Below are 21,555 nucleotides of genomic sequence, written 5' to 3'. Positions count from 1 at the left end.
ATCACAACATAAGGGGCAAGGCAGTGGAGTTCAGATGTAGATGAAACAACATTAAACAAAGAACAAAAGCTTACAATATAATTTTGTAGAAGTAGTTCTACCGACTCTCGTCTTCCATATTTGATAATCCATGACTTTAACTTTGATTCTGCAAGGACTAACAGTGACAGCAGACGGTATTTCAATTCCAGAAACTCCATTTTCAACAGATGGAGTTCAGACGTAGATGCAACAAAATTAAACCTAGGAATGAATCACACTGTAGTAAAAAAGTGCAACATTCAATATGTAGGAGGAACGGAAGGATTTTTCTATAGGTTCAAGCTACCTTGTTATGTGTGAGATATATCTCTATTCCTTGCTCTAATGCAAAGCCTAAAGGCATATTTAATTTTGTATGATAACCACTCTGAAGGCTGCTCATTAAAATGTTATAATTCTGTTTATACACAGAAGTAAAGCATCAGTTTAGGTCTAAGACTAAGTTGTTTTCATTACCAAAGCATCCCTCTTCCAGTTTGTTCATAAGCATTATGCTGTTACATAATGTTCCTTCCTATGCCGAGTCTGTCTGAAAAATTATTCCTCTTTGAAAAATCAATAACTTGTTCAAATTGACCACTATCAATTATGAATATCAGGCTTTTCAATATATTTCTCATTTGTTTCAGCTCCCATTCTTCTTAACTAAGAACCAAATGTAAAATCTGATTTTTACATGAAAACATTATAAATCAAACAGGTTCTCTGTCATTCACAGAGGAGGTTTCATTTAAGATTGAAATTCTTCTTACCTCTCTGCCATATCGTCTAACTGCTCCAGTGGAACAGGGACTCCATTAACAGACCTAGCCCGGTGGATCCCTTGAAATGCCTTTTTGTGACCATCTATGTTTTTAAGCAGGTCCTGGTTTGATTCAAAAAGAGAGAAAAGGCTCACAGCAGACTAACTAATAAGCATGATTTTAAGGCTGCAATGATGAGTCAATGTAGTTAAGTATTTGAACATGCTGTCACATTTGCATGCAAGTTAATTCCTAATATAAAAGCATTATATAGCAGCTTGAGCATCCGCACAGTGAAAGTACCTTATGAGATGTTCTGCTAAAGCTGTGCGTTATAATTCTGGCAGTTTTTAAAATAGATGGCACTTGCACTGCCTCAGAGATTTAAAGAAACACGATGAACTCTGTTATATGTGACTAATCTGAGATAAAGTCTGCAACTGCTGAAATTTCATGAGTACATAATTTTGCTAAATTTACCATTTATGTCTTTACCACAAATACCAGCTTTTATTAATTGCTATTTCAAATATTACACAATTAGTCTAATCCCTCCCCCACAATACAAAGAAGCAGATTCAGGGTTCCTGATGTTATTGCATATTCAATGTGAAGTGAACTCCTGACTCTCAGCACTAGAAGATTCAGTGATTATATGCTATATATTACGCAAACCTACACTGAATGCAGTACCTAAACCTGTAGGCTTATGATAAGATATGAACAACCATAAGCCTCATAATAGCTCATTTCTATAGTAACCAAGCAACACTACTTCAAAGGATTTCCTGGAGATTACTTATTAAAATGAATGAGTGGCAACGGTTTCCAAAGCGGTAACCATAACGATGTCAAGTCTTCAGAAGGCTGCCAAAATGTGAGGGAGTAGATAGCTTATTGTACAGTCCCTCGCTGAACCTGATCAGTATTGTACTGACAAAGAATATCATGCACAGCTCCTCCTCTCTCAAGGCTGAGGGAACTGGGTTAAAAACATACAAACTAGTACATTTATCTCAAATGTCAATTTTTTCAATGTATTAAAATATCACCTCTCCACAGACTGCTCTGACTGAGCACTTGTGCAACAGCAGAGATAAATATACAATTCTATTGGCTCAATTCACAAAATTGTGCCCAATATCCCCCATGATCTTCCACCAACCCACCTGACTCTACTCAACCCTCCCCTTTGGAAGAAAGTTTGAGAGAACAGATAAAACTCTCAGTGTTTCTGAAGGAGGATATATCAGGCTTTGTAAGGCGAAGGGGATAGGTCAATTTGAGAATCAAGAAACCCTGGCTGAGAATTCTCTGCAGCTAGCCCTCTCACATTTAAATGAGGGATGTTAGAACAAACATTTCACATGACTGCATTTGCCACCTGGCCATGCAAGGGGGGAAGTTGTCTCTAAGGGCTTGTCCACACTGCCCCACAGTTCAGAGTCCAGGGGTGTGAATAGCAGTAAGCACCAAACTGCTGCTTTGCAACCTCCCCACATATGGATGGAGTGGGCATGAACTGAAAGTGTCTTAGTTCACATTAACATAGTCCTCAGCTAACCAGACTACATTAATGAAAATAGAAACCTTTTAGTTTGCACTCACAGCATCCACACGGGGCAGTTACAAGACAGCACTTCGGTGTGCACTTCTAGTCCCACTCCCATGTAGACATAGCCTGAGATCCTTAGATAGAAACAAGCTTTTTAGATCTTTATTAGTCAAAACCAGTACTTGAAACTTCACCCACTAATCTAGTAGAGGCCAATGAAAACTCTGGCTTTCAGATGCAATTTGTTCCCCAAGTGAATTACTAATTATTAAGGTCCTGACCCATCAAAGACTAATATACGTGTTTAACTTTGAGTTAAACAACTGTGCGTAGTCCCACTGACTTCAATAGGGGGCAGGGCTGCCGAGAGCAAGTTCGGGTCCCGGTGAAAAAAAATTTTCGGGCCCCCCAGCAAGGGCGGACCGGCTAAACAGGGCCGACGAAGCTGGCCCCCTTCCGGACCACTGGGTCCCGGTAATTTGTACTGGCTTCCCCTCCCCGCCACCTCATTGGCCCTGAATAGGACTACTTATGGATGTAAAGCTGAACACAGCAAAGTTTGTGCAGGATGGTGCCTAAGAAGGCAAAACACACTTTGAAATATACTGATAAAAGCACTATATAAAAGCTAGATGTTATTATTAATAATAATGTATTCTGCATTAGGTGAAACTTCAGAATAACCTTAAGGGGCCATATAATATGTAATGTCATGTAACAACTTCTGCAGGTGACAAAGGTATGGATAATGTGTTGAGGTTCCCAGCAGAGAGAAATTTAAAAAAATATTGCAAAGCACAGCTGCAAAAACACACTGAGCCATTGCTGTTACCTAAGCAGCTGAGGACCTTCATGACCCCTGCGTCACGAACCTGAGTGACAAAGATGAGCAAACTCATACAATACAGGGAGCTGATTTCTACTAATTCTTCTGATGCTTTCTCCATCTCACATGCACTACATATAGGGCAGTGGTTCTCAACCTGCGGCTCGAGGGCTGCTTTCAGCCCATCAACACACAGCTGCAGCCCATGTGATAACTTCAGAGCCACACAGGTAGTACTGAATGTGGCCCACATAACACATATATGTGGCCCAAGGTGTTAAATAGGTTGAGAACCACTGATAAAGGGCTTGAAAAATTTACCTGACATCTACTAACCTAAGGACTAAGTTTACTTGTCAGGGTGATTAATTAAGATGTGAGAGCTCAAAATACATATCTCTAAGACTTCCAGGAGTTGTTCTAGCAAAAACAAGGGCTGACATTCATGATATTGCCAAGATTGACAAAAACTTTTTTGCTAAGAAACCTTTCAAGCCTTCACTATACTGTACACCATAAAGAAGCTAAAAGGACTACAAATATAATTTTAAATAAATCCTTGCCAGATTATTTTTGCAGCAATAAAACAGTTGTGCCTTGTATTTCTTTATACCATGCCGTCAATCAACTTTCAATATAAAACATTTTAAAATATAACTTACTATTACAGCTCTCTCTTGCTTCTGTAATACCTTCTTTCCCTTGCTGGTTCCACTCCAATTTTTCTTCCTTTTCTATCCTTATATTTTCAGTGTCTGTCCTCTCTTTTATTCCTCTCTTTCCCAGCTTACATACCCTTTTTTTCTTTCCCTACATTGTTCTCTACTTCATTCTCTATATTTCCTGTCTCAGCTTTCTTCTCCTACTTCTCCCCAAAGATTTTTATCTGCCTGTCTATATATACAACTTACTTTTAAATGAGAGCTTAGAATCTGCAGATGGCACTAATATTCAAATTTGCCAATGAAAGCTTCTTATTCACCATAGGAAAGTGGATTTTTCAAGCCCTGTTCAGGCGCAAAATGATCTAGGTTCACCCCATTCTCTTCCAAGCCTCAGTCTTGGTTAGGCATTGGTTAAGACCAACTGCAATGCGGGTTATCAGCATATTTAAAATGTTGTAGTCTCTCCATTACCTCACTATTTCACTTGGTTCCCATATAGGTTGAGTAATAGAATGGTATAGGGTGGAGTTCTGTAGGAGAGAGCTCCTGGAGCAGATGAACAGCTATGGAATATTACACTCTGGGACCTCTCAAAAAGAAAGGAATAAGAGCCATTCAAAAATAATTCGAACTACTTCTTCTAGAATCTGCAGACATGTTAATAAAACCTCATAGTCAAAGGTATCATCTGATAGATCTAAAAGAATAGGCATGGACACCTGATCCTCATCTACCACCGGGAGGAGATTATCTACCAATACAACTAGTACATGTAGCCTCCTAACTACAGCATGTCAAAAACCCAATTTGTATGGCATCAAGGAAATCTTAGGACTCCATATGTTGTGCAAATTGCCTCATCATCACAATTCACTTTCAAAACAAACCAAGTAACAACAACCACAAAAATTTGTTGTTCATACAGCATGAGTTCTCAGTCACCCACAATCCTAGGAACAGTGGCCACTCTGAAACTGGAATGTCATGCATAGAGATGTCTCATACAGAGTTACCTTATGCTGTTCAAGCTTCCGATGTATTGTATTTGCTGTTTCCTCATGAGCTTGCTGGACAATTATTTCTTCCCTAACGGCAGCCTCTGCTCTGTAAAGCCAGGCACCTATGGTACCCAAAGGCGCAGGAAGAGATTTATCAAGATATTTGTGCCAATCTAGTAGCTGGAAAACAAAATTAAGAATACTGAATATCCTTCCAGGATTAATTGCACAAGTAACTATCCAGACAATCAGACTCCTAACAAACCTGGAGCTGGATAATTACAAGGCCAAAAAGAAATTAAAAGAACAATAAGTGATGTATAAAATGTAAATGTTGATATTCAGTTTATGGCATTACAGTATTAAGGATGGTAATTTATAATTTTCCATTACAACAATTTGTTCTGGATAAACCATGCATGGCATCATTATTCATTAATGGTGCAGGTTACATTAATACATATACATTAGTAAAACTTGTCCACCACCATAAGCAATCAGATGTTCTATATTTATACCACAGATGTGAACAGGTTTGTGAACAAAAACTGAAACCATGTCATAAATTGAACTTCATACATGTCAGATAGTTTCGTCTGCCCTCTGCTCATTACCCCATCTCAGAGGAGACAAATGTCAACATTCCAGGGATCTCAGCAGTTTCAGACAGATGCTTATACACTGTGCTTCAGAAATGCAACTTTATTCCACCTAGCTTCCCATTTCTCTTCAAATTATAATTGTCTGGCATTATGCAGACTTGAACCTGACAAGCTTAATATGTCATCAGTTATCAGGGATAGTAACACTTTCCTTATCCCACTGAATGCCAAGAATGCTTTTTCCAGGGGGATACAGCACTTGTTTCTTACCCTGGTAGACTGTAGAAGTTCAGATCTGAAGATTTAATATTAGTTATACAAAGAAGCTATTTTCAGTAATATTGAAAGATCTCTATTAATTTTTCTCTTCCTCAGAAGCCTGTACATTTGGATCTATAGAAATAAAGTAGCCTGTCTTACTGGAAGAGTCCCAATTAAGAAAGAGAAAAATAATGTCAATAACAATTATAAAGCTTCAAAATATTTCTAATATAGTTTATTTTAAATACATGACATAGAAAAATTCATGACAGCATGGTGATTTATAAAGGTTTCATTGGCTCTTATTTGGAATGACCTACATACTCATTTGTTGCTTCACCACTCATAAGTAATGTGTCCATGCCAAACGAATACCGTTACACTTTTACAACACACTGCAACATTTAGTAGTTGGTAGGCAGACACAAATTGTTCTGTAAATGAGCAGATGTAGAATTTTATAGGGCATTCAATATTGTCTAAAACCTGTTCTGTCAATCCAATTTGAGGGGAACTGTGTATTGTACTTTAGTCGTGTTTTCAAAATACTCAATACTACTATGTTTTTATCAACAGATTTTCTAACAAAAGGCAGTTCAAGGTAGATGCCCTATTCTAAAGACTTTATTCAATCTTTGCTTCAGCAAAACTTAAAAATTTAGGTCTAATAAAATGTATGTAGTGTATTAATTTTTTTAACTTACCCTGGAAGAAACCCTGTCCCAAGCTTGCTTCACCATAGCTTGCTCAAGTGACAATTTACCATCTTTACGTGAAGACTGGATTACAAGTTCAATCTGTTTCCTCTTTATTTCATACTGGACTCGGAAGTGTTTAAATGACTGCATGAAAAGAAAATCAGTACGAGGCATAGAAGGAAATAACAGGACACGTACGGGGTAAGGTTGGCTATTTTACAATTCTGAATTGATAAAAGATTCTACCCTTCATAAGTGGGAATATGTATTCAATTATGAACTTCCTTGAAATACATTTTTAATAAATGTTTTAACAAGGTAAGAGACTCAAGGGACCTCTGTAGAGATACAGGACTCCTTTGTTTTCCTCCAGTTATTAGGTACCTGAACCCTACATGAAAGGCAGAAATTACTGTTGAGTAGAACTAGCAATTACATTCAATTAGCTTTTAGCAGGTTAAAAGAGGGGTTGGAGCCCCTCTCAGAGGCAGAGAAAACTAGGTTTTGGTACAGAAATGGCCTGTATGGAAACTCCTATGAATAACCATATTTGAAGTTTAGGCTGAAGTTTCCGATGTGGTGTTACCAATAATGCCAAACCCCAGGAAGAAGCAGGACTCTGATACTGCAAACGTTTATGTATTTGAGTAATTTTATGCACAAGTGTGCTCTGAATGAGCTGGGACTATTCGCTTGTGTACTTTTACTTATATGCATAACTGTTTGCAGGCTCAGGGCCTCCATTTGGACTTCATACATTGTACATATAATCTGTTCAGCAGAGGATGGGAATTCCATCTGCTTCAAAGATCTACCATGATTTTTGAACCAGCATCTTACAATCAGGAGTTGGTCCTGTAGCTGTCCTATGTATGGCACTCCCACTGAAATCAATGAGTATTTTGGCTGTGGTAGGATTCTGAGAGGAAGACTTATGGTATCAAAAAAATATAATTGGGACTTCACTGCTGAATCTGACAAAATAAGAAAGTAGGCTGTGAGGCAAAAAAAACCCTATGATTTAACAAAAACTGCTGAAATCCACTCTTTAGAGCTAAAGCAATTTAAATCCAGTCACACATGAAGTTCAACAGCCTTCTTCAGGATTCACACCAACAACTGAGTTACTCCAAATTCATACAATTATAACTGAGCAGAATGTGACCCAAATACATATATTTAACGATAGAAGGAAAATAAAGTAAAGTGCAGGCAACGAAAACTGCTTCTTTATTTCAATGATTTCAGGACCATTGTCAAGGCCTAGATCATCACTTCCCACAGCAAACCCTAGGGCAGGGTTTTTAGAGGGAGCAAATCTCTACAAACCCTCCCTGACATCATCCTGTTACAGGAGAAGAATTAACCGATCTAGAAAAGGTGGTAGGATCTGCACCTAAATTAGGCAGGGAAGACATATCCACTGGAGGCAGACTCCATATTGACTCTGGCTCTTATCATACCCACCCATTCCCCCACATGCAGCATGGCTCCACTGGAGCCACACTATCAAGGCCTATCCTGGGCTATGACTGCCCCAGTGGAAGAAGGGGTTTCCATTAAAATATAATACAGGCCCATTCTCCATTAGCCATTTTGACTAATTTCTAGGACCTGGCTAGAGGGGAGTGAAATGTGGCCTCCATTCCTGCCCAAGGCCTGCCCACTCTTCCTCTTGGCCCACCTCCCCTTCAATTATTCCCCCTCACAGAACCTCTATCATGCAGAGCAGCCTCTGCAGCATCCAGAATGTATGTTTGGGGAGAGAGGACTTAGCTGCCCCTAGTTGCCCACCTAAGGGCAACCTAGCCGTTCTTCCATCCTGCAGGATGCAGATCTGTGTTAGTCAAGTCCCCTTTATTTGAAGGGGGCACAATGGAGGCATCTGCAGACTTAGATTTGTTTCACCAGTGAAACACTGTATACTTTCATGCAGTGAGCACACTGTATTAGTTATATGGAAGGATACAAATTCCGGGGTACATATTACACCAAATCATGACAAAAATCTTCCACCATTTAAAGTTTTCCACAGCTTACCTGGTATTTTTCCTGTAAACTTGCTTCTGCCATCTGTGTCCTGGTCAGGTCCCTTTCAAACTGTTCTACCCAAACTTTGAGGTCTCTCAGCATCAGTCTATCTTCTTTCTGTGAGATGGGAAACCCAAACAGCATTGTAGATGGTTATTAGTCAGTGCCAAAGATAGGCAATATATTATTCTTTCCTAGAAGGCCAATTTCATTTACAGAAAAAGTCAATGTAGACATTTGGGTCAAATTCGACTGTCTATTATCTGCACACAACCTGAATGAATGGGGTTGCCTGGATGTGAGAGTAGAATTTAGACCCCTAGACATGAGGTTCATACTAGCAAGGGGTACTGCAGTGTCACATGGAGTTCTCATTTAAAGCCAATTTAATGTGCAGCCACTGCAATAAATCGCAACAACTAATTTTAATCTGCCACAGATTAAATCATAATTTGTTCACAGTGAATTTCAATGAAGGTCAATTTGTTTGGAAAAGGGCATTATTCCTGATTTTATCATTTATTATCACTTATGGTATTGATGATAAACCGTGTGGTCATAATGACATCCTACATTACCAGACTGTTGGCTCCCTGATTTAAGTGCACCCTCCGGTATCAAACAGCAAGTTGGTATAAATGACAAATGCTTACATATTCTACCATTTTAGTTACGACAAAAAAAATTTGCAAGGTACTGATCTTCACAGTTTCTTTTGCTCATATACCACAACACACTGATCTTTCTACATTCAACAACAGTATACTGTTTATTCATTTCAACATTGCTTTAGTACGGTGTACTGTCAATCACACAGTTCTTATTAATGCTGTATCTGGAACACTGTGATCAGAGAGTCAGCAACAGAAAAATATCAACAGGAAATCACAGATCTGTAAACTTGTCATATCAGGATTTAGCATCTGATAGAAGGGACATTTGTGCAATGTGTAAACAGCCTAATCCTTAAGCAAGATATAAGTGACTGAGATTTGCACACAGTGGGCCACATGCATCTCTCACTATCACTAGTGTAACTCAGGAGTAACTTCATTTAAATGAATGAAGATATACTCCTGTAAAACCAGTCAGAGGAGAAGCAAATCCATTATATTCAACTAAACCCAATTATTTAGTAATCTAAAGTATGTGAGTAAGTTTCAAACATCACACCAAATTAGTGGATTCATGCTTACAAAACTGTAGAGGAAATACCTATACGTTTTTAAAGCAACTGAAATGTACTAAAGAACAGTCATTTTAAACTTAAATATTTAAGGTTCCCTCTTTACCAAAATCCTCTCCTTACAGAGGGTTGTCACGGAGTCAGTAATAGCTCTCTAATTCTCAAGCTGCCCTCAGCCCAGAAGTATATTAGGGCAACCCTGGGGAGGCTATTATTTTATAACCATTAGCTATGGTCTCTTTGGACCATCCATCAGCTGAGAATTGCTGTATGGGAATGGAGCAACCCAATCCCTCAGTGCTGAGATGGCAGGATAGGCAAATCTGGCACAGGAGCCATTTCCACTGGCTATATGCCTGATGAGAATTCCCTTCCAGGGGAGTTCTCAGCAGGATAGCTGCAGCCAGATTACATTAACTTTGCATGCATCTTGTGGAATTATTTATACCTGTGCAAAGTATGTACAAAGGGCTTGTCTACATGGTCTGGCAGTACATGGGAAAACTGGGGTATAAATCTATAGCGCTCTAGCCTGCTGCGCACTAAACAGCTATGTATCCCTGCTACCGCACACACACTGAAAAGCTCCATCGTGTGCTCTGATCTACAGCAGTGGGTCAAAGAGCACTACGGAACTTCTAGTGCACGATAGCAAGGTCCACACAGCAACTTAGTGCACAGCAGGCTAGTGATTTGTACCCCAGCTTGCAGCATACTAAGTGTTTATAGAGACAAATCTAAAATGGATGTAAAACACTACCATTCTGACTTGGTGACTGACTATATAAGCCACAAAGCCATGTGGGGGAATCAGGCCCAAGATTCTTTGAAACACAGAATCAGCAGCCGCAAGAACATGTCTACGTTAGCTGAAAGTAGACTTAACAGTTAAAATAAATCCTTCCATAATGTCCTTTGAAGACTGCTAAACAATGTGTACAATCTTGTCATCTAACAGCAAAGAAAAAAAAGGAGCTACTTCTATATGCAGTAAGATTGATTTTTAAGACATCACAATTCTAAAAGAGTGACAGGCATCAAGGTTTTGTGTTATTCCTCAACTGGACTTCCATACATTCTGTATCTGACGTATAAATACCAATGGGTGGGAGATACTCAATAGGTGAGACAACTTTTATGTGATCTTGTGTGTAACACAGAAATGATATGCTCACTTATGAATATGAGAAGAAACACTACCTCCCCTGCAGTCAGTGGGAGTCTTGCCATAAGGCCAGGATTTAAGCCCTGAAGTTTAGCTCTTTACTTCCATATAGCACATTGTATAGTGGCACACAACCTCTGGGTGAAATTCCTGATCCACTGAAATAAATGGAAGTTCTGCAACTGATTTCAATGAAGCCAAAATTTCATCCTATATCTGTAAATTCCAATACCGTATTTCATAGAAACCATAGAAATGTAGGAGTAGAAGGGACTCAAGAGACCATCTAGCCACCCGCATGCTGAGGCAAGTCTAAGCATACACAGACCATCCAGGACAGATGTTTGTCTAATCTACTATTAAAAAACTCCAATGACAGGGATTCCACAACCTCCCTTGGTAACCTGTTCCCGTACTTAATTATCCCTCGCATATTTGAAGAGTGTCATCAGGTCCTGCTTCAGTCTTCTTTTCTCAAGACTAACCGTATCCAATATTTTTAACCTTTCCTCATAGCTCATATTTCTTTTTAGCATTTTTGTTACTCTTTTCTGGACTTGCTCCAATTTGTCCACATTTTTCTTAAAGTGTGGCACCTAAAACTGGACACACTACTCAAGCTGGGGCCTCCTCACCAATGCCAAGTAGAGGAGGACAATTACCTCCTATGCCTTATATACAATACTCTATTAACACACCCTGGTATATCTGCCTTTTTTGCAACTGCATCACATTGTTGACTCAGATTCAATTTGTTATCCACCATAACCCCCAGATTTTTTTCAACATTACTAATGCCCAGCCAGTTATTCTCCACTTTGTATTTGTTCATTTGATTTTTTTCTTCCTAAGTATAGTACTTTGCATTTGTCTTTATTGAATTTCAGACCAATTCTCCAATTTACCACACTGTATAAAACAAATTATTCATGTTGATAGACATGGCCCCATTATAGAGAAGGGATCAAATTCAGCTATGCTGTAAAATCAACCTAAAGTCAATGGATTTGTATTTACTTACACAAATGATGAATTTGGCCCAGAATGTTTTTGCTTAGGAATAATCGTTTGTTAATTTCTTAAACTTTTAGCCATGCTCCTATTTTACCACTCTGTTTTTGCAGCCTGCGTCACTGGACACCCAACTGCTAGGCACCTTTGAAAATGGCACCCTCAAAATCATCACAGACATATGGTAATAAAAGCTTCATCAAACCTCACATTGTTATGCATATATTTTCTCTTTCAAACACATATAATATATACCACAGCTACGTGAAACAACCTAATAGCTACCCAGAGGTTTTCAAACTGTGGGCCTGAACTCCACCCGCACCTGGCGGCAGCAGGGCTCGGACTCCAGACCCCTCTCCCCTCCCTTTTCCCCACACCCAGAGTCGTGTAGTAATTCATGGAGGACAGGTCCATCAATGGCTATAAACCAGAATAGGCAGGGATGGTGTCCCACGCCTCTGTTTGCCAAAGGTGGGAATTGGCGACAGGGGGATGGATCACCTGATGATTACCTGTTCTATTCATTCCCTATGAAGCACCTAGCATTGACCACTGTCGGAAGACAGGATACTGGGCTAGATGGACCTTTGGTCTGACCCAGTATGGCCATTCTTATGTTGTCAGAAGGGGGTCATGGTGCATGCTAAACTCTATCTATCTACAAATAGATAGATAGATAGATAGATAGATAGATAGATAGATACTTTTCATTTATCTATCCAACCCTGTCTTTCTATATATAGACTTAGATTTAACAAAACCATAATGAAGCATGGCTGAGATACCCTACATATAAGTTGTTCTGCTTTTCTACCATATCACTATAGAATTATTTACTAAATTAAGTGTCAGTGAAAAAGTTTATAGGAGTAACTGGTGTGAAAAAGTAGCAAGCAGTAACACTCAGTTGAGGGATACGTTCTTATTCCAGAGTGTTTAAACCTTACCTTTAATTTAGGAATAATAATGGAAAAAGTTGGGATTGCCTGAAGTGTGTCCTGGCAGTATGAAGAAACAATGGATAGCCAATAAAACCGAACCAAACCAAAAAGCAGAGCAGATACAAAGAAGTACAGAGAGAAGAAGTACATTAAAAAAGTCACTCATTTAAAGAAACAGAAATGACCTTCTTTGAAAGAGAGTGACATTGTGAGGTCAAGGTCTAAAGCTGCTATAAAGGGTAAAACACTGGATGCCTGTAGTGATTGCATCACAAAAACAGCACAGAATGACTTTTACATGCTTAATTTATTGTGTTTTCCTACAGTGACCTGACACATTTGCTGTTTTACACTCAGTCTCCTTTTTCTGGAACTGGAAATTTTTTCTACATTGCAATAGCACAGCCCAATTATTGGTCCAAAATACTACATAAACCCTGTATCTCCACTCTTAGTTTCTCGCCTCCATAATACTACATACCAAAAAACAAAAAAAATGGTGGCTGCATTATGTTTATTTTAAGCAATCATTTTTTTACCACAATTGGCCTCTCTAAGCTCTGGTAAAATAGAGACTGTGTATGTTCAGATTCAGCAGTTCATGAGATCAGTCTCTGGTTATATATTTGCTGTTCTGTGTAGCAGAAATGGCATTGCCTTACAAATTCAGCTGTCCTCCCCCAGATATCAAAGCAAAATGACTGAAATAATAATACAAGTGTGGAGGTTGCCAAGTGAAGGCTCTCAAACCAATAAATCAAGAAGACAACTCCAGAGACTGTATATCGAAGCCAGACTCTACCAAAGCATTGCCAGTCTGTTGATATTCGGCTTTCTCAAAAAGCTTCTGCAGCAATCAGTTCCACGTTAAACAATCCATTGGTGATGTGAAAAAGGGCAGCTGGTGAGTTCTTCATCAAGGGAATTAAGATTTCTTGGAAGTAATAATATAAGATTAATGATAGCTAAAATTAAAAATGTTGGTGTGCTACTTCTTCTATCATTTATTTTTCTTGGACAAGCCCACAGCCTGCCAGCTGACATCAGTAAAAAATATAGGCTTTCCTCAGGTTAATATAATCCGGGTGGTATCTCTGGAGTGGTCAGAAACCAGACAGCAAGCCATGGCTCCAGTGCAAACCCTATTGAAGTCAAGGGAGTCCCTTCCATGGACTTGAATGGGCTATGTTTCTGGCCCTATGTTCCTGGAATTTAAAACAGATGCTAATAACTCAGAATTTCCAGAGTCTAATTTCCAATTCATTTCCCATGCTTGTATTTTAACAAAAGAGGATTACAGGAAATGTCTATTAAAGTTCAGCTGCATCTTTTAAAAACTCCTTTGAGAGTAAAGCTAAAAGGCCTTGACAGATCATAACAGGCATCCATAGCAATGATTTATGCAGTGCAATATTTATCCTTTACTGTTCAGGGAAGTGCTAGTTATATCAAACTACCTCTAAATCTTTCTTAGAGAAGAGAAACCCACAATGAGAAGAGGTGATTCTGGACAGACGGACAGACAGGCAGACATATGACTGATGTCAAATGAATAATAATGTTGTTCTTGTTCTTCCAGATGATCCATTAGGGAGCTCCCTAGGATAAATCAATATCTTCCTTCTTTTCCAACTCATGCATCACAGTCACTGGTGGTTTAGCCAAGGAAGATCAGATTATGCTCCATTCTGAGCTCCTCAATATCTCTCCATAATCAGCCATAGGAACTGTGGCTGAAAACTGTTGGATACATCTTCCCACTTTTCTCCTTTGTCAGAGGCTGAGCAGATTGTCTCTGCAGTATTTCCAGCCTCTGACAACCCAAGGAGCAAATGATCAGGATTAAGAACTAAGCCATGGTCTCTTGCACAGAGCACTACCATTTAGAAGGGAGGCCAGTCCCAAAGAGCATGTGTAAAATTGAATCAATAACAAGAAAAATCATTGACTGAAAGCACCTTTTTAAGGTGAAAAATCACGCCAGACTGTGCAATGGAAAGGAGACCTTCTTGCCATCATAACTAACTCCCAAGTCCAGAAGATGCATTCGGAGCAGGCTTGGACATAAGCAATTTTTCAAACTTGAGATCTTGATGAAAAAAAGCAGTGGTGGAAATATAGCAAAAATAACTCATTCCTTCAGGTAATACATTATTCCACTTTCACTGACATTATGTTTGAAAGCCACCTACAATTTCCTAGGGTTACTCAGGCCTGGCCTCTGCCTCAAAATTTAGGTCAACATAGCTACAGTGCTCAGGGGTGAAAAATCCATACCCCTGAGCACCACAGCTATTCTAACTTCATCTCTGGTGAAGACACAGCTAGGTTGACGGAAGAATGCTTCTGTCAACCTAGCTACTGTCGCTCAGATAGGTGGTGTTTCTATAGCAATGGAAAAATCCCTTCTGTGACCGTAGGCAATGTCTACACTATGGGATTATGCCATTATACCTATGGCACCACAGCTATGCCACTATAGTCCCTCTGGTGTAGACATGGTATGATATTGCTACTGTTCACCAGAGCTACTCCTGCTCCCTCTGCCTTCTGCTGTTATATGCAGGGTCATTATTTCCATCATCATTCTATTCTCTCCCACTTCAAAATTGTTACTAGTGTTCATTTACAACACTGGCTTCTTTTATAGTCAGCTAGTCATTTCTGGACAATGGTCTTTCTAGCTCTGGTGGTTCTGCACTCAGCTGCTCCTTAAAAAAACAAACAGAGATAACCTATATGTTTTGAAAATAGATGTCAAAATACGGCCATTATGTGCATAAGCAACTGATTAAAATGGAAATGTAATGGACACCTACATCATTCTCCTGCATTTCAGTTGTATTATGAAGATCGGGATACTGTTTCAGGAACTGTGCTACATAGGTCATGATAGACTTTTCGTCTGGCTTGTCAACATCCACATCTGGAAGAGTGCAGAATATAAAGTAAATTAATTCTTAATTGCACAGCAAAAATGTTACATACCATTGAAAAACTTCCAAACAAAAATTAGCCTATCCTAGTCCAAAATTTGATGCAGTATAGTTTACGTAAAGTACCTTCAGGATCAAGAAGTCTTGGGATTCCTAGTTCTGTTTCTGCAATTGTGAAGGCCTCATTTAGGTTTTCCCTATTAGATCTTCCTTTCACTTTCTCCATGTCCACTAGCTCTGGACGAATAGCATGAATAACTGAATGAAAGGCAACACCACTCCTCCAACTTCGTCCAAAATCTTTGACTTCAATTCCAGCCTGCCTTAAAATTTAACAAAAAGAAAAAAAGAGACAATGTATCAGTCTAGTCATATGAAGACACGGGATACAAGGTTATGTTTTCTATCAATGGCCAAGAGTGCATTTTCCAATATGCCTCAAGCTAAAATTTCTGTTTCCAGTGAGCTGTTTGGTTACATTAAGCCCCATGGGTTATGAGCAAATGAACTACAACTCTGTTTTTGTATGTGAGACACTACAAAGTATGTTGCTATATAAAACACTACTCACTATTCCCTCCCCCCTTACTGAACCCTTCCAGTCTTCCTTCACAATAAGTATACTTACCTCATTATCTGCATCTGGATTTTTAAAGTAAATGATTACAATAAAATTTTCTCATTTAAAATAACATCCTAGGAAGTAATGCCATTGTGGTTCAGTCCAAAAAGGTAATGTGGAGTACTTTCTTACAGTTCTTGTTCCATGAATGAGTGATAATGTCCTCACACAACATCCAATCCGCCTACACTGCCACTGTGAAACTCACACAATGATGCAAGAGGGAATCCAAGGGCATGTCTACATTATGTGCTGGATTGACGGGCAGCGACTGATCCAGCAGGGGTCGATTTATCGCATCTAGTCTAGATGCGATAAATCGACCGCCGAGCGCTCTCCCATTGACTCTGATACTCTACCAGACTGAAAAGGGTAGGCGGAGTTGAAGGGGGAGCATCAGCTGTCGACTTACCACAGTGAAGACACCGCGGTGAGTAGATCTAAGTACGTCGACTTCAGCTACGTTATTCACATAGCTGAAGTTACGTAACTTAGATCAACCCCTCCTCAGAGTAGACCAGGCCTAAGTGATTAGCACTAAAGAGAAAATAATCAGCAATGGGTAATACTTTAATTTTTCAAAGTAATTCTGAAAACTATGTTCATGTCCAGATACTGAAGTCCTTATCCCACTTTTTATACAGTCCTTATTCAGGCAAACTTCCAGTGAGGCCATCTTGTGGCCTTCAGGTGCTTGCCCTTTCTTGGGGTAGTGCGGAGTCGCAGGGGTAGCTTAGAGAGGTTTGTTTTTCATGGAGGCAGTGTCTTTCTCTGATCCAAAGCCTGATCCAAAGCCCACTGAAATCCTTGGAAAGATTCCCAATCCCTTCAGTGGGCTTTGGATCAGTTCCTGAGGGCTGTTCAGGGTACCCCATGCTTTCAGACGGCACAGCCTGCTCCTGCAGTGCAGCCATTCCACTCTGTGAGTTTGTATAGAGGGATGGGGACCATGATGCTCCTTCCGCTCCCCATGTTTGGGTCAATTTGGTTGCTGTATTCACCCATCACTAGAATTTTTCACTTGCCACCTGTCTGGATGGTGCTGCTATCGGCTTTCAGTAGTCTGTCTCTCACTGCAAACAATTTTGTAGGAAGAATGGTATGCCAAAGTAGATTGCATTGTATTGTAAATTGCCTTATACTGACTGCTCTGGTGTTATAGAGACCCGGACATAGGGTTCTATGACATTCTGATCATATTTACTCTCTCTGGGGCTCCATTCTATTTCTCTGTGCTGGTTGTTCTCCCTGGATATTTTTGTGGATGTCTGTATGTTCAGATAATTATTTGTTTTATTTGAACAATTAAATACAGTTTATTCTTTTATGGCTTTTGGGTGAAGGATCTGTCTTTTTATTTTTCTTATTGTGGAAGTAATCAGATCACTACTGTCTCTTTGATATAATTTACTTTTTGTTTTATGCCCTCTTTGGAATCGGCAAACATAGGAGAATTGTACCAAATGAAGATAAATGTTTTGAAGCCAACAAGAGGCTGCCCTGTTAAACCTCTGAACCAATTTAGTTTAATAGGAAATGAAAATTAATGCAATTTTTATAATAATATGTAACTGTGAGTATCAATGATTAAAGCATGATAGTCAGAATTTTCAACAACTCGCACTCAAGTACAATTGTACTCACTCACTGAGACAGAAATGACAGAAAAGCAGTCTGTAAAGAGTGCCCTTTCAATATGGGGCAAACGTTGTATCAAAGGTTTTGGCAGCAAGAGCCAACACTGTGCCATTCAGACAACATCCAACTCTCCTTCCAGTTTTTCACTGTCTCAGGGATAATTCTGCTTCATATACCATAAAATGGGATTGCTTTGCAAACGTAATCTAAATTATTATTCATTATTATTATTTGTATTATAGTAACACCGAGGAGCCCCAGTCATGAGCCAGGAACACATTGTGCTGGGCACTGTAAAAACACAGAAAAAGAACTCCAGTCCTACGTAAAAAGATTACGATCTAAATTAATTCATGAGTTTAACTTACTTTGCTGCTGTGTACTGCACCCACTTTAACAAAGCCTTCTTAGCGTTTCCTTGAACTTTGAGTACTACCTTCCGTTTTGTTGGTGGACTTGCAGCTTCAGAGCTGACGACACTGTCCACAGAAGATGTACTGCTAGACAATGACTGCAGCTGTGGAAGGTTGCTTGTCAGCTCTTCAATCTGTGTTTAGAATGACATCAGTTTATTGTAATACTGATATTTATTTTAATCATAATGAACAGGACATTAACAGGAAAAGACAATTCCATCAACTTAAACAGAGCTGCATCTCCTGATGCCATTGGTGAATTTGAATCAGAGTGAACACTTGAAAGCGACCTTTCCAAATAGGCTATGTTTAACGAACAATGGCCAAGAAGAGGGCATTTGGTGGCAGCTGGGGAAGTTAACAAGGCCTCGGTCCTCTTTGCATGACCTCTTCAAAATAGTTAAAGTACTCTGATGAACTCAGTGTAGTAGTTTCATTTTCATCCCCAAACTAATCCATTGTTATGGCTTGATTCTGAATGACTGGATGTCTCTAGTTAGGAGAGGCCTTGCAATGGAATAGTACAGGGGTGTACATCAGCAAATACCGGTGAGGGAATTCGCAGAGCACTTATATGCCCCATGCTTAGCTCAAATGAAAACCATTAGTGCCACACTTTTAACAGCATTACATTCACAACTTGGTTTTAATAGGAAATAGTTTTTTATACATATATTTATAGTTGGCACATATTTGCCTACTTGAAAAACAAAGATTCAGAGAGTTTACACTGCTCATTACAGAACAGCTCAGTACCTTAAAGAATCAGGCTCTCCTAGAGAGTATCAGGGATTGGCAACAGCTGCTACATGCCCATACCCTGTACCAGCACTTCTCTGGTGCAAAGGTTGCTTTAGAGACAGCTTGGAATAACAGCTCTGCCGGGTGAGAAGTGCCCCACTCATCTCAGTGAGACATTAACTCAGTTGCCCAGTGATGATAATTTAAATGTCAACATGGTTAATTATTGCGTTCCTCATGTAAGAAACGAGAGGGAGAATCTCAGATCTGCACAATTTACTGTAGTAATTTTGGTGCCACATATGGGAGATACCACCACTTTATTTTTCCCCCTGGTCAAGAAGGAGCCAAGCCCAAGAAGCCTAGCAAGGCCCATGGGCCAGCTGAAGCTATACCAAGGGGAAGCCAAACTCAAGGAGCCCTGTGGAGCCAAAAAGGACACACCATCATCCCTTTGTGAGCAGTGTCTCATTCTGTCAGCTCAGAGGGGCAGAGTCTGAAGAGTAACACCATCTTTTTTCCAATTTTGACCCCTGGGGAGCATTAATGATTTCCACTCTACCACCCACAGTGCTGCAGGGTGTATTCGGCTTTTGCAGTTCCCTGCTGGAGGCCCCATGGTCCTATCATACCCTGCCCCAAGAAGCAGTGTGCTGAAAGGAAAAAAGCAGCTAATGTGGGTTCTTCAAGCTTGCCTAGAGAGGATTCTCTGGAGTAGTCATTTTGAAAGCTAGAGAGATGTGGCCCTCCAAGGGATAGAGGGGCTAGCACAGCCAATCAGGGCCCCGCTGGCCTAGACAAAAGAAGCTGCCTGGCCCGAGCAGCTCAGTTCCTGGCTGTTGTGTTGATGCTCTTATGAGGCAGTCATCCAAGTATAGGAAGATCATTACCCCTTACATGCAGAGGTGAGCTGCAGCAATGGCTAAGACTTTGGAGAATACCCTTGGGGCTGTCAATAATCCAAAGGGTAGCACTTTGTATTGGTAATGTTGATGGCCTAGTGTGAAGCGCAGGAATCTTCTGTGCGCTGGATGAATGGTGACGTGAAAGTAAGCATCTTGTAGGTCGAGGGACAAGAGACAATCTCTTTTCTCTAATGCCGCAATTATGGTTGCCAAGGTTACCATTCTGAAACGCTGAATCCTCACAAACCTGTTGAGTTTGCGTAAGTCCAGAATGGGTCTCCATCCACTGTTCTTTTTCTGAGTGAGAAAATAACGGGAATAAAACCCTCTTCCCCTGTGCTGAGACTGTACTCGTTCCACGGCTCCTAGTTGCAGGAGGTGATTTATTTCCTGCTGTAACAGGGGTGTGTGAGAGGGGTCCCTGAAGAGGGATGGGGAAGGTGGGTGGGTAGGGGGAGTAGAAGTAAATGGGATAAAGTTACCCTTCTGGATAATTACCAGAACCCATTTGTCTGTAGTGATGTTGTTCCAGACTAGGTAGTGTGGTAGTACACGGTCTGCAAATGGACTGGAGGTCATCTGATATTCCAGGATGGGAGAACACAGAAGTCTCGAGCCCTCGACTGATATTTCCAAACAATTGACATGATGTTGAAGCTTGAGACGTGGCGGGTTGATCTTGGTTCTGCCTGAGCCTCGATTATTTTTGTTTGCGGTGTTGATCATAATGTCTCTGGGGGTGAGTGTACAGAGTAGGGCATAATCTTTTAGTGTAGAATCTGCCCTGTTTCTTCTTGTTTGGGGGGGATGTAAATATCTAAGTTTTTCAAGGTGGTTTTCAAGTCCTTTAAGGTATGTAGAGATGCATCTGTGATTTCTGCAAATAGTTTTTATCCCTCAAAGGGAAGGTCCTCAACTGTGGCTTGTACTTCCATAAGGAATCCAGACAGGTGGAGCCTTGATGCTCGATGCATGACCACAGACGTGGCGATATAACAAGCTGCCATGTCAGCAGAATGAAGGGAGTCCTGTTTTGTAGAGCTGTTTTGGCAATTAAGGAGCCACACTGTTAGCTTTGTATTTTTTTTTTATTCCTCCGGCATTTGTTCATAAAAGATGTCATTTTATTAAACAAGTTGTAAGTGTATTTCACCAACAGAGCCGAGTAGTTTGCTATGCGAAATTGCAGTGAGGCCGAGGAACAGGCTTTGCATCTAGAGAGGTCAAGCCTTTTCCAGTCTTTGTCATACTGGGTAGTTTTTGGCTAGTGCTGTTTTCCCCTTTGGTTTACTGCCTCTACGACCAGTGAATCTGGAGCTGGGTGAGTAAATAAGAACTCAGCCCCTTTCGCTGGTACATAATATTTTATGTCTGAGCATTTACAGGAGGGTGGGACAGTGGCAGGTGTCTGCCATATTATCTTTGAAGGTTCCATTATAGCAGCATTGATGAGCAGAGCTATCTTTGCTGATGGGGATGCCTGCAGGATGTCAGTAAGTTTTGCTGGGTCTCTGGCAGCTCTGCTAGAGAGATGTCCAGGGATTCTGCAACTCATTTGAATAAGTCCTGG

The 21,555-nt window shown here is 40.1% G+C and overlaps 1 protein-coding gene across 5 annotated transcripts in view; it reads right to left on the bottom strand.

Annotated features, from left to right (window-relative positions):
• SYNE1 (spectrin repeat containing nuclear envelope protein 1) overlaps nucleotides 1-21,555 on the bottom strand; it is a 472,714-nt gene that overhangs the window by 326,509 nt on the left and 124,650 nt on the right. For all 5 annotated transcript variants that reach the window (XM_039529938.1, XM_039529933.1, XM_039529934.1 and 2 more), the window contains 8 exons: nucleotides 18,292-18,470; nucleotides 15,790-15,986; nucleotides 15,547-15,653; nucleotides 8,431-8,538; nucleotides 6,397-6,534; nucleotides 4,845-5,009; nucleotides 795-907; nucleotides 75-243 (listed from right to left, as the gene is read on the bottom strand). In XM_039529938.1, the coding sequence (XP_039385872.1) occupies nucleotides 75-243; nucleotides 795-907; nucleotides 4,845-5,009; nucleotides 6,397-6,534; nucleotides 8,431-8,538; nucleotides 15,547-15,653; nucleotides 15,790-15,986; nucleotides 18,292-18,470 (1,176 nt within the window). The remainder of the gene's footprint in view (nucleotides 1-74; nucleotides 244-794; nucleotides 908-4,844; nucleotides 5,010-6,396; nucleotides 6,535-8,430; nucleotides 8,539-15,546; nucleotides 15,654-15,789; nucleotides 15,987-18,291; nucleotides 18,471-21,555) is intronic.

This window comes from Mauremys reevesii, linkage group 3, assembly GCF_016161935.1.
Source record: "Mauremys reevesii isolate NIE-2019 linkage group 3, ASM1616193v1, whole genome shotgun sequence".
Lineage (NCBI taxonomy): Eukaryota > Metazoa > Chordata > Testudines > Geoemydidae > Mauremys > Mauremys reevesii.
Note: the sequence above shows the minus strand (reverse complement) of the source record. Positions and strands in the feature narration are given on the sequence as shown.